Source organism: Staurois parvus, unplaced genomic scaffold, assembly GCF_062004578.1.
Source record: "Staurois parvus isolate SC_StPar_1 unplaced genomic scaffold, SC_StPar_1.0 ptg001091l, whole genome shotgun sequence".
In the NCBI taxonomy this organism is placed as follows: domain Eukaryota; kingdom Metazoa; phylum Chordata; class Amphibia; order Anura; family Ranidae; genus Staurois; species Staurois parvus.
In genome coordinates this window covers 669,287-687,593 of record NW_028318887.1, presented here as the reverse complement: position 1 = coordinate 687,593, position 18,307 = coordinate 669,287, and the positions used below count along the sequence as shown (strand labels likewise).

The 18,307-nt window shown below is 38.8% G+C and overlaps 1 protein-coding gene across 5 annotated transcripts in view; it reads right to left on the bottom strand.

The window, feature by feature from the left end:
* CNIH2 (cornichon family AMPA receptor auxiliary protein 2) overlaps positions 1-18,307 on the bottom strand; it is a 181,421-nt gene that overhangs the window by 52,764 nt on the left and 110,350 nt on the right. For 3 of the 5 annotated variants that reach the window (XM_089658771.1, XM_089658772.1, XM_089658770.1), the window contains exons 2-3: positions 2,824-2,892; positions 2,464-2,511 (exon numbers count right to left, since the gene is read on the bottom strand). In XM_089658771.1, the coding sequence (XP_089514897.1) occupies positions 2,464-2,511; positions 2,824-2,892 (117 nt within the window). The remainder of the gene's footprint in view (positions 1-2,463; positions 2,512-2,823; positions 2,893-18,307) is intronic. The other 2 variants (XM_089658774.1, XM_089658773.1) reach the window with 1 other exon arrangement.

Genomic DNA, 18,307 nt, shown 5'->3' with positions numbered 1-18,307 from the left:
TATAACTTGCTTTGGGAAGTTGTTTTCAAACATGTCGCCATGGAGCAGATGTACTTGTGGTGCTTGTTGGATATAATTTATATGTTGTCCAGCTCCCAACACTCCAGAAATGTAATAGTTGGCTTTAAATTATATATTTACCATTTAGGAAAAAGTTTTGTGGTATGAAGAGTATACAAATAGAAGCCAGCGTAGGTTCATGGCTAGAGCATCTCTACAACACTCATGGAAAATATTTTAAATCATTTGATGTATTTAGAAGTAATGTTTATTTGAATATTAGATTTGTGCATGTATAGTATGGCTCATATTCCATTGTCCCCTTTGGGTCTCCAGGGGGTTTGGCCCCCTGTTTTTTCTCCTCCCCCTGCCCCCTGGTGCAGCTGCAACATGATACTCTATTGAACCAGAATGAGAGAATATATTAATTTCTAACTGTATGTTTTTGTTCTTGTTTATATCGGTAGCTAAATGTTTATACGGTGATGGCTCCTGAGAAAGTGGATCAGGGCCATGAAACACATTGCGCCCAAGCCTATAAAAGAATGAGCCTATAGTTTGCAAAGAATTGGATCATATGAGAAAAGATATGTTGTTCCTTGATGTTGTAAACTTTTTAGTTCTTATACGATTCAGTATTGTTGATGTGAAACAGAATGATGTCACATATGTTGAAGTTTGATATATAATAAATCATGTTTTTATACCTATGTTGTGCCTCAAAAGTCCCCAGTCTTTTTTTCAGTTTAAATATACAATATTAGGGATGCGGTACTAATATTTATTTTAATCTTGATAAATGAAGCTTTTGATTTTTGTTCTGCACATGTCTACTTAAAATACAGCTAACAAGTCCATGCATCTCTTCAGTCTTACTCAACAAACACTCAGAGGACTGTATCTCTGAATGGGCTCATGGGTTTCATTCAAGAGGAACTGTGTTCCCATATCTTTTTTTTATTGGATATTCATTCAACAATGTAATGTATAAAACCTGTACTCTCTGTAAATATACCCTTACTTTTTTTAAACATGTAAATGACAGATTTAAAAAAAAACATTGAGGCTGTTTCATGTCCCTATGCTATTTGTAAGAATTAAGCCAATAGTTATCTGGCCCTTTGCTGACAGGCCCAGACAGCCAAGGGACCCAAAGGGCAAACAAAAAAAAATACCTAGTCCACTGCATTGTCTTTCCATTGTTTAAGTTATAATGTCATAATGTAAACAATGTATCACATATATAATCATAATATGAGAATAAGAAATTATTTCTAAAAAAAAGTGAGGAAACTGCTGCTTTTAGAGAAGTGGCAGTGGATGTACACGATCCACTATTATATGTTTTACTTGGTATAAGTTGAAAAACCCAATCAATTAAATCTGTGTATATGCCAAGATAATTGGCCTGTTGCTATCACTCTTTATAGATTAGTAAACTGGAGTCCACATGTCCATTCTTGTTATTATATACTTCTCTGATTTACTAAAGATGAAGGAGATGCATATACATATTGACAGCATGGGACTCTGCTCACCCAGATTTACTTAAATCAGATGTACATCTGAGATTGTAACCACCTATTTGTAAATGTACAAATGCATAGCTCATAGAAGCATGTAAGCAGTGATATAACAAAAATGTTTTACAATGTGTTACTAAAATGTTAATGTTTAAATATAATTGTCATATTATTAGACTTATAAAAATGATAAAGACGTAACGTGTATGGCTGTCCCATAAAGTATGCTGGGGATCATTTTTTGTTCTTCTTTGGTTCCAGGAGAGAACATTGCCATCATTGCTAAGCCAAATGGTTTTTCCACCTTAGACCAAGGTCCATGTAGATTCTCAGTATATCTGTATAATATAAGAACACTTCTCTTGCTGCAGCATGTTTTTATTTTACTGGGATGCTTTTCAACAGCGTAGATTTACACCAACATCTATTATGTGTTTCTACAGGATTACCTACTAGTATGCTAAATTTTTCTTTAAAGGTCAGCTCCACCCATTTCTGATATTTTAGCTTTGCATGGTTGCTGGCAATACGAAACACACATGCTGGGCTCCAGCATTTCTGATGCAGGTATGATTGTTCCATTTTTAGGTAAAAGTGAACTTGGCACCAATGCAAAAAGGTATTTACAAATACTTCTACACAATACACAATAGTCTAGTAAAAACATAAAATAACATGAATTTTTAAATCTAGGCCACATGTACATATATAAAAGACAGATGTTCAAATCACATGCAAAGTCTATTTTTGTTCTCTAATAAATGTGAGATTCTGATGACACTGTGAACATGGCATACATAACACTGTGATGACACTGTGAATATGGCATAAAATAAAAAAACATACAGTATGCTTCACACACTGGAAAACATTATAGATAACAAATGTAGCATAAAACAACAGACATACTGTACAATAACACACAGGCTGTGTTTCTGACCTTTCTGAGCAAGCAGCAAATCCGTTCCACGTTCTTAACCCTCTCTCTCTGTAGAAAAGGTGAGGGGGAGAAAGAAAGAGTGGAATAAAGAAGGGAAAGTAAAAGAGGATAGAAGAGTCATGACAGTAGGACCGGGGGACAGTATAGGATAAACAGAAAAATAAAACAGATCAATAGAAAAGAGGAAAGGAGGGAGTGACAGTGAAAGGAAAGGCGTCAGACGAAACATGCAGAGAGATACAAGAGGTTAGTGACAGCTGCAGATATACTGCATGGCCTCTTGCTCTATCCCACAGCTGCTGAGATGCTCTACAATGCAATAATAGGAAGAAGCACATTGAAGGAATAAGAAAATCTCACCGCTCTGGATGGGTTCCCCTGTTCAATAGGGTTCTTAAAGTCTGTTCGTAGTTCATCAAAGGCAATTATCTGCAAAGAGACAGCCATATCAGCAACCAACACACAGCAGATGTACACTATAAAAATGATAAAGTATTTTGCTATAAAATTTTAATTTTTTCAGCTTGAGACTGAAGTGTTTTACCCACTTTTTCATTTATTAATACATGGTTCAAGGCTGAAAATATCTTTTCTGTAAAGCAAATTTTTACATTTTGGAACTGCATCACTCTTCAAACCCAACATTCTAGACAGACAGCTCCATCTGTTGAACATGAGATCTAATGCTCAGAGCTGCCTCCATTTTTCACGAATCAAAACAGAAGATGTTTCTGAACAAACGAGGATATATAACTGAAAATGTGAAAAAAATGGAGCTGCCTTCACTAATTAGTATTTATGAGTTACATGTCTTCTTTAATCAAATAAAATTGTTTAATTATGTTCTATATCCATGTGAGTCTGAAACCAATATAACTTTATATTATGCCAGTTTCTGTACAGAAGAATGTTGGATGTATTATGTGTAGCACCCCTCTAGTTAGGCAGGGGAAGCTAGGCTAGGTTTTTAGGCAGAGGCTGAATAGCAGCCTGGGCAAGAGTCAGCCTGGGCATGAGTCAGCCAGGTCACCTGGGGTGAGGACCGCTCTTAGGTATAAGTGGGCTTGATCGACAGGAAGTGAGCAGAGTGTGTGTTGGGTGAAAGGTGGAGTAGGAGGCTGGAGCATGGAACTTGGGAGGGGGTCCAGGGAAGGGGCCTGCCTACAGGCAGGTGCTTGAAGAGGGGACCTCCACTGTGCCAACTAGAGGGACAGTCTGAGCAGCAGGGAAGGAGCCAGCTTAGCAGAAGGCCTGAAGGCAGCCACCGACCTATAAAGCTCTCAGGAAGGACAATGTAAGTAACCTTACATCCCCTGGGCCAAATAAGGGGAGAAAACAGTCAGGTGGAGAATCCAACTAGCTCCTCAGCTGGGACTGTTTGATTTTGGGCAGCATCTGGGTCCCCTTGCCCAGAGAATACCCTTAGTACTGCTAGGTGAAGAAAAGGATTCATCTGGGTTGTGATGAGATACACTGGAGAGCAGGAGTTCTCTCAAAGAAGAGACAGGTTTTTTGCTTCCTGTCCATAGACGTGTACATAATTTGTCCTCGCAGTTCACAGTTCCTTAGGCACCCCATGTATCCCTCAACCCTATCCAAGTTTATTACCCCTAAATAAAATCACAAAAAACTAAGTCTAAGGACTGGTCACTGTCTCAGTGTGCAAGTGTGGAGGAAGAAGATGCGTGTTGCTGGGCTGTGCAGGACTGTAGGAGGACCCAAAAACGTAGTGACTCCTAAGAGGGTAGTGCTACATATGTATCCCTGTGATTTCAAAAGATAATTTTTTTTTTAAAATGAAGCTGACTTCATTTTGCTGTGAAGCCTTCAAATCTCAAATCCACCAGTGATGTTGTGGCTTTTATAACCCTTGGTGGTTCTTTAGTGCTATTTTACCTTACACGTTTTGAAAATAATGATCCTCTCATTTCTACTATATTACAGTATATAATATGCTGCTACCCAATATTATACCTCCTAGCCATCCAGCTGTTTGACTGAAAAGCTTTTTATACTTGTTTATTACCAGTATGTTTATCTACAGAAGTAATCTAGGCCAGTGGATGACAATTTATGTTTGGTTTCATGAGCTAGATAAAAACCGTTGTATTCATTTTGTCTAGTCTTTGTTGCTCTTGTGACAATGGGCACAAAACTGGACTAAATATAAGCAAGGGGGTTTTTATACAGTTGCCACAAAACCAAGAAGAACAAATTATTGGCTAATGTATAATGCCATTTGGATGTGCCAGGTCTGTTAAAGTATATATTGTAATACTGTAATATGCTTGTCTTTACATAACTAGCTGTACCTTTCGTTATTTGTTTTCAGAAGTGTGAATTTATTATACGACTTTATCAGGACTGCTAAAAGCTTTTTTATCATAAGGAAGAAATAAAAAAAACTGGTGCGTTATGAGTATAGTGGCCATTGAATTTGTACCCAGTTTTTTTTTAAATCCAATGCTAGTACATCGTATACAAAAGTGATAGAACCTCCTCCTCATCTGGCTTGCACTGGTTTCCATTTCAATGTCTTAAAAGCAACCTCTACTGAGGGACAATGTATGCTGTCATTGCTGACTTCTTGAAAAATTATAGCTGTCTAGCTTAAATATTGATGCAGTGGCTGTAGTATATTTTGTATCACTGACTTGGAACAAGTAATAAAACCAGATGTTTTGACTTTGCTCTGATGTCACCGACTACATGTTTGTTCCAGGTCCATGGCTTAAAATTTAACAGAGAGGCCACGTAACTAGCATTTTCAGATAAGGTCAACAATGGCAGCCTACACATCTCTATGTAAAGATTTTTTTTTTTTTGCTAAAGTATAAATAAAACAGTAACTAGTGCCAAGTTTTCTATTTAGTCTTAGATCCCATTGGGAGGATTCTTGTCACTTCTTCAAGAACAGGTGAGAAAAATCCCATTAGTGACATAGATGTCAATAAAATCATATTATTAGACCTCAATAAACTGCAACACATCCTGAACTTTTTCATTTGGTAACAACCATGGCTGCACCACTCAATCCTATATCTTGCGACTAAATCAGGAGGAATGGGAGCACCAGATCTCAAAGCATACTATAAAGCTGCTATACTCGATCAAACAAAATGCTGATGGAATCCCCTTGCTTTTACTGACTGGAAACAAATTGAATGTACTGCATTATCAACAGACTCACACCTACTTCTAAGCGCCATATGGCTTCACTATCATCCTCCCCATTTTTTCCTAGACACAATTAAAGCTACAATAAGAGTGTGGCATTCCATTCCACAAATAGCTAAGGGAATTTCCCCTCAAACTCTGGAATATCTCCCATTTGCCTCACTGGAACTTTTAGCACCTAATCTACCCTTACATCAATGGACTACAGCAGGTGTCTGTAACCTCAACAGCTATACACACCTCAGGGCACTCACCACCTTTCATCTTCTATCCACCTCCCTTAATGTACCAAATGGGGACTTCTACCTTTATCTCTGTATCCGGTATATCCTGTCACCAATCAAGTGGTCCTCCAACCTAAGGACCAGTGTCCTTCTTAAATTCTACACTTCTCAGAAGCCCGCAAGAAAGGACTCTCCCTAATGTATGCACTTCTTACCACCCCACATACAGTGGTCAAATCTACAGCTATGCAGTACTGAGAGCATACACTACATTTCACCACATCAGCAGCATCATGGTACCAGGCCCTTAACACTCCACGTTCCTTCTCAAGAAACATCTCTCATTGAGAATCAGTTATGAAGATCTTCCACCAATGGTATTACACCCCCACCAAACTAGCAGCGATTTATTCTTCTATCTCTCCCAAATGCTGGAGGAACTGTGATTTAGATGGATCTATAACTCACACATGGTGGTCTTGCCCAGCACTTCGACAGCTATGGAATGATGTGTATTATCTCATTTGTTCAGTTACAGGTAGTAGTGTTACTTTAACACCACAGATGACTCTTTTGGGGATAGGGTTAACTGAATGGCCTCCCTCAACACACTCCCTGGTCACACATATCGTCATAGCTACTAGACTCTCCATAGCTCGCAATTGTCTACTATCCAAACTGTGATCTCCGTCCTCAATGACCAATATTTAATGGAATTTATGTTTGTCAAAGCACACTTGATGACCCCTATGTTTTACAAACACTGGGAATTGTAGCTTAAGGACACAAGATGTTCCCCGCTACCTTAAGCACACCACAATTTTACCTATACTACCTATACTAACTCTTTGGTATATCACCACTGCCCGCTACTCCTGTCCACAATTGAGTCATCTAGTGCTTTTCTCTATGGAGAGAATCAGATTTACTATTATGTTCCTCTCGTGTTCTTTCCCCAATTCTTAGTTGCACTCCTCTAGTATGATCACTGAGTCCAGCAAAGGTGACACATCATCTCTCTTCTTACCCTTCGCTTACATATATGGCTATGGGCACTAGTCATATTGTCAGCCACATACTGACCTAATTCTGAAGTGCAACCCTACAATTCCAATGTCTCACACTACAAACAATCCAGATAGACTTAATCAACATTTTAGGTGGCGGTTGGTGTCGTTGTCAGTGACCAGGTGGTGTAGTTCGGGGGTCACCTGCGTAATGTTGGAGTCATTCTGGCTCTTAACAACCCACAGAGCTACATGAAAGGAGAGATAGAGCCATATTGACAGCAGGAGTGAGCAGCGAGGGGAATATCTGACCAGACCAGATCCATTCACATAGGATCCTCCAGTTCATCCACTGAGAGTATTGTCTCTAAATGTGCTGATTGATTTCCCATCTGGTGAGTGCGCAGTCTTAATAATATTGGTCACTTCACCACAGTATTGGATGGAACATCTGTTATTTAATCTTCTACACACTCATATTGGGACAATATTCTAGCACTATAATAGCACTATTGGTCACTAACAGTGACGGATTTCACGTTTTCACAGAAGTCACTTTATTTTGCACGAATTTTGGCACCTCGTCACAAGTCACTTTAATTTTTATGCCAATTTTTATGATTATTGGCATATTTTATATATTGAGCTTTTATATTGATGGTTGGAATTTTAGCATTGCACGTCATTTTATATTGATGTCTTAGAGGTTATTTGGTATCCTTTGGTGTTACAGTGGCTTTTTGGACTTTTAGCACTCACTTGTTCTATTTTATGATTAATCAACATTGCTTTTGGTGTTATTTGATTTTTTTCCTTCACTCTGTATGGTACATCGACAGTCTTTATTCTTTTTAGCTTTGATGTACTCCTTATATTTGAGAATCCTGTGCAACTGATTTTGTAATTGATCTAATCTTTACCCCTTATGTTATATTGATTGTAAATTTGGAAAATGTTAATAAATTCAAGTGAAAAATAAATCATATTATTAGATTATAAAGGGTTAGAACATTTTCTAAAAAAGACTGCACCCACAATCACAAAACCATATAGGGACAAAGTAGCTGACCATATGTACTGGTAAATAGACATAAATGAACACTGTAAAAATGAAAGCAGCACTAAATCCCCAAACCAACAGTAATTAAATATGCAAAACTGGTAAAGTTACTAACAAACTGGCACAGATATGTGTAACAGTGCCCACTTATATATGTAAAAAGATATCACAATAGTGTAATATAATAAAGATATATTTATTCCAAAAGTGTTTAAAAGCACTCTCATTTATGTTGATACAAACAGCGCTCTTCAATACAGCAAACTAGCAATAGCAGAGCCGACATGTGTGATGACGTCACCATGTTCAGGCCAGGTCCCTATGTGTTTCGTCAGATATTGACATCTTCAAGAGGATGTGCCAGGTGCTGTTCATCATGTTCTATACATATAGCCCAGACGGAGGAAGATGGATGCATACTAATTACACAGCTTCTGGCCACAATACAAAAATACTATAAAATAGTATTCAGTAGAGGAAACTTTGCTATAGATTTGAGAGTGCTGTACCCCTAACCCTCTTAATCTAGACAACTGTGGGAATACATTTTGCAACAGATTATTAAGGATCTGAAGTCTGTTGCTATTAAAGGGCTCTGTGTATGCTGGGCTGGAATTACAAGGCAGATCACTATTAGTTAAGGCAGGAGAGCCTGTTAAAAATCTAGCACCTCCTTCTAGGGTCATTCCTGCATGTGCTTGTCTAAGAAGAGTTCTTCAGTGCTAAAATATATAAGTATCGCAGCCAACATTATTATTATTATACAGTATTTATATAGTGCCAAAAGGTTTGCTCAGCGCTGTACATTATAGTGGGGGACAGAACATGAGACAATACAGTAACACAACAATACAGGAGGGGTTTGAGGGTCCTGCTCTTTCCAGCTTACAATCTAGGAGGGAGGGGATAGTGGTACAGGAGGAAATAGCTGTGGGGGATGGAATGGTAGGAGGAGTGGAGAAGATCGGCTGTTAAGTGAGGGTGGGATAGGCTTCCCTGAAGAGATGGGTTTTCAGGGTGCGCCTAAAGGTGAGGAGGGTAGGTAACAGTCTGATGGATTGGGGTAGTGAGTTCCAGAGGATGGGGGAAGTCCTGGAGAAGTTCTGCAGTTGGGCGTGGGAGGAGGAGACCAGGGAGCTAGAAAGTAGGAGGTCTTGTGAGGAGCGAAGAGTACGGGTTGGGTCAGCAATGGGCAAACTACGGCCCGCGGGCCATATACGGCCCGGCGGACCTTTTAATCCGGCCCGCAGCCAGGGCAGGCAAACATTGGCTGTCAGGATGTGTGTAGGTGGGGCAGCGTGACGAACGTGAGGGGAGCTAGGCTCCTCTCACAGTCCGCCCTGAAGACCGGAACGGCGCGGGAACACGGCGAGAGGAACGCGCGGAGCGAAGATAAGTGAATTGACACGGGGGACTTGGCTTACTACTTGGGGGGGAATAGTACTGTGGGGGATGAAATACTATATGAGGGATGAATTAATATGGGGGATGAATTAATATGGGGAATGAATTACTATAGGGGGGATGAATTACTATAGGGGGGATGAATTACTATATGGGGGATGACTTACTATGGGGGATGAATTACTATATGGGGGATGAATTACTATGGGGGATGAATTACTATATGGGGGATGAATTACTATGGGGGGTGAATTACTATGTGGGGGATGAATTACTATGGGGGATGAATTACTATATGGGGGATGAATTACTATATGGGGGATGAATTACTATGGGGGATGAATTACTATGGGGGATGAATTACTATATGGGGGATTAATTACTATGCTTACTATGGGGGAATATTACTATACTTACTATGGATGACACAAACACATCATTCATCTACTCTTGGTCTGGCCCCCGGGTCCAATATATGAACCCATTGCGGCCCTCAAGTCAAAAAGTTTGCCCACCCCTGGGTTGGGTGGTATTTAGGTATCAGGTCGGTGAGTTAGTGTGGAGAAGCGTTATGAATGGCTTTGTATGTCAGTGTTAGTATTTTGAACTTAATGCGTTGGGCAATCGGAAGCCAGTGGAGGGTATGACAGAGGGGGGTGGCAGAAGCGGAGCGGTTGGTAAGGTGGATGAGTCTGGCTGGTGAGTTCAGGATAGACTGAAGCAGGGATAGCCTGTGTTGGGGTAGGCCGGTGAGAAGGGAGTTGCAGTAGTCCAGGCGTGAGATAATAAGGGAGTGAACAAATTGTTTAGTAGTGTCTGGGGTTAGAAACATACGTATTTTGGAGATGTTGCGGAGGTGGAGTCTGCATGAGTTTGCCAATGATTGGACATGGGGTGGGAAGGACAGCTTTGAGTCTAGAGTGACACCTAGGACTTTGGCTTGCGGGGTGGGACTGATGGTGGCGTTGTTGGTCGTGATGGAGAGGATGGGGGGGGCGCGGGCTGGGGGGAAAATTTGGAGCTCGGTTTTGGAAAGGTTCAATTTGAGGAAATGGAGCGACATCCAGTCTGATATGTCGTTCAGTAGGTGGGCGATGCGGGCGGAGACTGAAGGGGTGAGGTGAGGGGTGGAGAGGTAAATTGGTGTCATTGGTGTAGAGGTGATAGTTGAAGCCGTGGGAGTGTATCAGTTTGCAGAGGGAGGAGGTGTAGATGGACATTGATGACAGAGGAGTGCCAACCGTCGACGTGTGATAATTGGGAGGTATAAAATATTATTTTGCACTACTGCTTCTAGGTACTGTATAAGACCTATGTTACTGGTTTGGGAGGATTGCATCTTTGGCTTTTACTGTTAGTGGATTTAGTCTCCAGTAGTGAATTTAGTTCAAGGGCAAATTCTTCACTAGTTACACTCCACCCTTTGGAATGCTATCTGTCCCTGTATCCACATATCAGCATGATTAATGCTCTCTCCTCACACCTTTGCCTTTCCAGTCTCCTTGTTTCTTGTTCTCTTTGCTTACAGCATCTATTTAATCTCCTCCTGCTATTCCAGTCCCAAAATTTGATGTTGTCTGTCTTGCAGCTCTTTTTTAATCACTTTATACAAGCCTTGATTGCCTTCACTAATGTCATCTGTTGTCCACCTCCCATGGCCCTGTCCCCAAACAGCCATCACCTGCAACCTGTCTCAGTTTGTTTTTCCTTGCTATCAATTGTTTAAATATTTTGTAACCTTTTTTTATCAGCATGTAAACAGTGCTGATACTGCATTATAAATAATATTCAAGTTTAGTTAGAATTGCTTCTAAGACCTTCAATCATGTTAGTGTACAAGAAGTCTTAGCAGTCCAGTTTAGCAAATACTGTTCTACAATTCTACCACTTCAATTTTCCCTCTACAACAGAGTTTTTAATTGACAAAAAGCTTCCATTTTTACAAAAGGATCCCGTATATAAAAAGTGGCTTTAGTACAGTTTTTTCTTCTTTTCATATTTTTAACCAACAATTCGGCTACTACTTTGCTTTGGGCAGGAGACCTCCTTTAACGTAAACCCGTCCAAGCATTTCAAATTCTGATAAATGATTAAAGTAGAACTGATCTCTATCAATCTACATTACTATTGTAATCCTTATGTTGCTAGCATTAGTAAATGAATAAGGGGGTATATTATATTTACTTGTTTTAATCTTTTTTTTTTTTTACATTTCTTCAGTTGCTTCCTGGTGTATGACCTAGACCAAAATTATGTCATACATCCAAGGAGTATTTCATCTGGAGGTGGGGAGTAGGGATTTCTCATCTAAGCATTTCCTCCTGCATGAATGCCTGAGCTAATGGTAGATGGATTCCTGGAAGTAAATGATACATGAATCATCTGATCTTACTTAAGATGGTCATGCCTAAAAATGCTAGTAATTTCTCAACAAAATAAAGCATGGAGACATGGATGGAGGGGTAAGTTTTTTTTTGAATAATAAAAATGAATTAAACAGAATTTTTAGTTTGTGTTTCTCAGATACAGTTAAGTTCTGCTTTAAAAATAAAGGCAAAGCACAGGTTACTTTACGTGCAAACAAAATATATATGCCAAGCCAAGCTTGTTTACACCCTTTTTACATCTAAGTCCTTATCAGTGGGACTCCTATCATGTTAGAGACAACCAGAAAAATAGTAGGTGAATAGAGCCCAGGTTTTACGTGAAAGGTCATGATTTGAGTTTTTCCCTAAGGATAACTTCTGATTATGCATTAAGAAACATTCCATAAAACTTAAGAGCAAAGGACTTCCAACAAGAAGTGCATTTCTTTGACCCATTCTTCAGTCATGGGAGGTACACGACCTATTCCAATCCCCTGCCCCAGAATGCCCATAGACACAGAGGACTAGTTAGTTATCTTTTTCCATTAATGTATGGTCTTTTATGAACTGGTCTAAATATTTACATTATGCATTGACACTTTTTTCATAGAAAATCCTAGAAAATGGATACAAAACTTTACAGTAATTATGCAACTACAATTAAAAATCTTGTTTATAACTTGGGATTAACTACATACTATAAAATACATATTAAAATGTTAATACTTTACCTTGAATGAATTTCATGTGTTTTAATATATATTTTCTTATATTTTGTGCCATTGTGTTTTATGTAGAGTCTGGAGTTATTTAAAAATGTCGATGCCTGTTTCATTTTTGCATTTCACAAGGACAATAGGTACCTGTGGGGAGTGGATGAGTCTAGCTGTTAGGTTTTCTAAAATGTACATGTTATTTTGCGTTCCTTGACAACTGGTTTTCTATACCATGTCATACTATTGTTGAACAAAAGCAGTCACAGTTCTCTAGCTATGGATTACCCATAGTTCACTTTAGATTGGAATTTTGTTAAGGGTGTGTTCCATCATAATTAGAGATGAGCGAATCAAACCAGGTGAAGTGGAATTCGTTTCGAATATCGGGAAAAATTCGATTCGCATCGAATCCGAATTATAGCCAACTTCGGGTGCACGAATCGAATTTTTCCCGATCAGCCGGCAAAAGTGTCACTGCAGAGAGCTCCGCTATTTCTGACAGTTCTGACAGTTCATTTACAGCGGTTGAAACATTGTATCCATTTAGGATACAGATGTTTTTATTCGGAAATAAATAGATACAATGTTTCAACCGCTGTAAATGTGAAGGAACTGTCAGAGAACTGTCAGAAATAGCGGAGCTCTCTGCAGATACACTTTTTGCTGTACTGGAATACTTCTTCTTTTCATTCTTCTTCTTCTTTTCATTCTTCTTTTCATTCTTCTTCTTCTTCTTTTCATTCTTCTTCTTCTTCTTTTCATTCTTCTTTTCATTCTTCTTCTTCTTCTTTTCATTCTTCTTCTTTTCATTCTTCTTCTTCTTTTCATTCTTCTTCTTCTTCTTTTCATTCTTCTTTTCATTCTTCTTCTTCTTCTTTTCATTCTTCTTCTTCTTCTTTTCATTCTTCTTTTCATACTTCTTCTTCTTCTTTTCATTCTTCTTCTTTTCATTCTTCTTCTTCTTCTTCTTCTTTTCATTCTTCTTTTCATTCTTCTTCTTCTTTTCATTCTTCTTCTTTTCATTCTTCTTTTCATTCTTCTTCTTCTTCTTTTCATTCTTCTTCTTCTTTTCATTCTTCTTTTCATTCTTCTTCTTCTTCTTTTCATTCTTCCTCTTCTTCTTTTCATTCTTCTTTTCATTCTTCTTCTTCTTCTTTTCATTCTTCTTCTTTTCATTCTTCTTCTTCTTCTTTTCATTCTTCTTTTCATTCTTCTTCTTCTTTTCATTCTTCTTCTTCTTCTTTTCATTCTTCTTTTCATTCTTCTTCTTCTTTTCATTCTTCTTCTTCTTCTTTTCATTCTTCTTTTCATTCTTCTTCTTCTTTTCATTCTTCTTCTTCTTTTCATTCTTCTTTTCATTCTTCTTCTTCTTCTTTTCATTCTTCTTTTTCTTCTTTTCATACTTCTTTTCATTCTTCTTCTTCTTCTTTTCATTCTTCTTCTTCTTCTTTTCATCTTCTTTTCATTCTTCTTCTTCTTCTTTTCATTCTTCTTCTTCTTCTTTTCATTCTTCTTTTCATTCTTCTTCTTCTTCTTTTCATTCTTCTTCTTCTTTTCATTCTTCTTCTTCTTCTTTTCATTCTTCTTTTCATTCTTCTTCTTCTTCTTTTCATTCTTCTTTTCATTCTTCTTCTTCTTCTTCTTCTTTTCATTCTTCTTTTCATTCTTCTTCTTCTTCTTTTCATTCTTCTTCTTCTTCTTTTCATTCTTCTTCTTCTTCTTTTCATTCTTCTTTTCATTCTTCTTCTTCTTTTCAATCTTCTTCTTCTTCTTTTCATTCTTCTTTTCATTCTTCTTCTTCTTCTTTTCATTCTTCTTCTTCTTCTTTTCATTCTTCTTTTCATTCTTCTTCTTCTTCTTTTCATTCTTCTTCTTCTTCTTTTCATTCTTCTTTTCATTCTTCTTCTTCTTCTTTTCATTCTTCTTCTTTTCATTCTTCGTCTTCTTTTCATTCTTCTTCTTCTTCTTTTCATTCTTCTTCTTCTTCTTCTTTTCATTCTTCTTCTTCTTCTTTTCATTCTTCTTTTCATTCTTCTTCTTCTTCTTTTCATTCTTCTTCTTCTTTTCATTCTGCTTTTCATTCTTCTTCTTCTTCTTCTTTTCATTCTTCTTCTTCTTCTTTTCATTCTTCTTCTTCTTCTTCTTTTCATTCTTCTTTTCATTCTTCTTCTTCTTCTTTTCATTCTTCTTTTCATTCTTCTTCTTCTTCTTTTCATTCTTCTTCTTCTTCTTTTCTTTTCTTCTTCTTCTTCTGGCAACTCCACCACGCAGCTCATTTTTGTTCCAGTATTACTGTATTTTGCTCCTTCAAAATCCTGAAACTTTCTTTTGGCAGGTGTACAGACTCAGGTACTCAGTGCAGGAATGGTGGGAATCCCTCACAATGGACACAGCAGGTGTACATACAGACCCAGGAATTCAGCACAGGGATGGTGGGAACCCCTCATAATGGGCACAGCAGGTGTGCATACCCAGAACCTCAGCACAGGGATGGTGGGAACCCCTAGTAATGGGCGCAGCAGGTGTGCAGACCTGGGACCTCAGCACAGGGATGGTAGAAACCCCTCATAATGGGAACAGCAGGTGTACAGACCCAGGAATTTAGCACAGGGATGGTGGGAACTCCTCCTAATGGGCAGAGCAGGTGTACAGACCCAGGAACTCAGCACAGGGATGGTGGGAACTTCTCATAATGGGCGCAGCAGGTGTGCAGACCTGGAACCTCAGCACAGGGATGGTGGGAACCCCTCATAATGGGCGCAGCAGGTGTGCATACCCAGAACCTCAGCACAGGGATGGTGGGAACCCCTAGTAATGGGCGCAGCAGGTGTGCAGACCTGGGACCTCAGCACAGGGATGGTAGAAACCCCTCATAATGGGAACAGCAGGTGTACAGACCCAGGAATTTAGCACAGGGATGGTGGGAACTCCTCCTAATGGGCAGAGCAGGTGTACAGACCCAGGAACTCAGCACAGGGATGGTGGGAACTTTTCATAATGGGCGCAGCAGGTGTGCAGACCTGGAACCTCAGCACAGGGATGGTGGGAACCCCTCATAATGGGCACAGCAGGTGTGCATACCCAGAACCTCAGCACAGGGATGGTGGGAACCCCTAGAAATGGGCGCAGCAGGTGTGCAGACCTGGGACCTCAGCACAGGGATGGTAGAAACCCCTCATAATGGGAACAGCAGGTGTACAGACCCAGGAATTTAGCACAGGGATGGTGGGAACTCCTCCTAATGGGCAGAGCAGGTGTACAGACCCAGGAACTCAGCACAGGGATGGTGGGAACTTCTCATAATGGGCGCAGCAGGTGTGCAGACCTGGAACCTCAGCACAGGGATGGTGGGAACCCCTCATAATGGGCACAGCAGGTGTGCATACCCAGAACCTCAGCACAGGGATGGTGGGAACCCCTCATAATGGGCACAGCAGGTGTTAGGGGGTTTAACTCTCCAGCATCCATTAGAGACTGATATAGTAATATAGTTCATTCTTCTTTTCATTCTTCTTCTTCTTCTTCTTTTCATTCTTCTTCTTCTTTTCATTCTTCTTTTCATTCTTCTTCTTCTTCTTTTCATTCTTCTTTTCATTCTTCTTCTTCTTTTCATTCTTCTTCTTCTTCTTTTCATTCTTCTTTTCATTCTTCTTTTCATTCTTCTCATTCTTCTTTTCATTCTTCTCATTCTTCTTTTCATTCTTCTCATTCTTCTTCTCATTCTTCTTTTCATTCTTCTTCTCATTCTTCTTTTCATTCTTCTTCTTCTTTTCATTCTTCTTTTCATTCTTCTCATTCTTCTTTTCATTTTTCTTTTCATTCTTCTTCTTCTTTTCATTCTTCTTCTTCTTTTCATTCTTCTTTTCATTCTTTTTCTTCTTTTCATTCTTCTCATTCTTCTTTTCATTCTTCTTTTCATTCTTCTTCTTCTTCTTTTCATTCTTCTTCTTTTCATTCTTCTTTTCATTCTTCTTCTTCTTCTTTTCATTCTTCTTCTTCTTTTCATTCTTCTTTTCATTCTTCTTCTTCTTCTTTTCATTCTTCTTCTTCTTCTTTTCATTCTTCTTCTTCTTCTTCGTCGTGCCCCGTGACTGCCCAAATGAGTGAAGTGTGCGGTGATTCTAAGATCGACGGCACTCATCTGCATGTCATACTGACTGACAGTATTATTTCTCTTCCCCAGCAGACTCCAAGGGCATTTAAATTAAAGGTACAGTGTTCTGCACTAATATAAAGGCTCTCTGAAGCCTAGAAACCCTTTAAATAAGTTAAATTTGCGGCGAATAAATTTGCATCTAATCGAATTTCTCCCGCAAATTCGGCGAATCAGCCGAATCGAATTTTTGAATAATTCGCTCATCTCTAATCATAATCCTTTTATAGAGGTTGAGCTATGGACATTCACAATAATATTTATATTAATAACTGGAGTAATTGGTTCTTAGAATACACCTTTAGTTTGTGAGGATTATAATAAGAGCGAATCATAAATGGTTTATTCTTATTCATGCAGCCTGCCCAAAAAGAGAACAGCGGGCAAACTGCAGTCTGCATATTCCTCACAATGTATTTGCACACAGTTTTATTTGTGGGAGATGAGCTCTGTATAAGGGTGAATAGGCAGCTGGTTTAAAAACATGCTAATATTTAAAGTGGTTGTAAACCCAGTGAAGTGACTGGCCTCAGGTAATATACAGAGATGAAGCAAATCTATCCTATGTAATTTGTACCTGTTTATCTTCAGTATTCTCATCTCTACATCCATTCAAAGTGCTGAATTTCATAGCTTGCGTTACAGTGATCAGTGAGGAAAGCTCTGAGAGCTGCTTGGAGGTAATGGACACACCCCCCTACACACAGCTCACAGAAACAGAGCTGAGGCTGTCAATCTGCTGGAGTTCCCTCCCGGCACCATAAAATGGTTTTGAGACAAATACACGCTATAGAGGGATATGCTTTGTTCATATTTCATGTTTGAGGCTTACATTCTCTTTAGGCAACTATAAAAATCACCTGGTAATCCTATGTTGCTTTTAATTTCCATTAGGTTTCACTGAATGTAATGATGAACATTATTATCAAATGATATTTGTGACTCTGTTCTTCCACTATCAATTGTCAGCCAGGACAATGTAAAGCCGGCCATAGATGGATCAGTTCTTGGCCAGTTCAGTAGGGACCAGCCAAGATTAAATCCATCTATGGGCAGGCTGGTTGTACTAAAGTTATACATTTCACGTAAACCAATGAATTTACATGCATTAGGATTTTTTTTTAGCAAAGACATGTAGCAGAATACATTTTTGCCCTAAATTTATGATGAAATTTGATTTTTAAATTTTTTTTACTGGATATGTTTTATAGCAAAAAGTAAAAAATATTGGGTTTTTTCAAACATTTGTGGGTCTTTTTTTTGTTTATAGTGCAAAAAATAGAAACCACACAGTGATCAAATACTTCCAAAAGAAAGCTCTGTTTGTGGGAAAAAAAGGACATAAATTTAATTTATGTACAGTGTTGCATGACCATGCAGTTGTCAGTTAATATAACACAGCGCCATATTGCACAAAAATGGCCTGTTCAGGAAAGTGCGTAAATCCTCTGGAGGACAAGTGGTCAGTTTTACTATCACTCTGCTGCTTCAGAGCAACTGAAACTATTAGAAGACTTTTGCTCATTATTCTTTTCTGCAGTGCAATACATCATAGAAAACGGTGCTTCTGTAACAATCTGGCTGCACATGTCTTGCAGATTGCAGGGGCTTCTTTTTTCCTTTTTACAGTATTTATTGGAATGCTTTGACTTGCCATGTCTCCATGTTTTCTCTCACCATCTGGTTGATAGCAGTTAATTCATTGAAGGCCTTGTACATATGAGCTTTGCCTGAAAA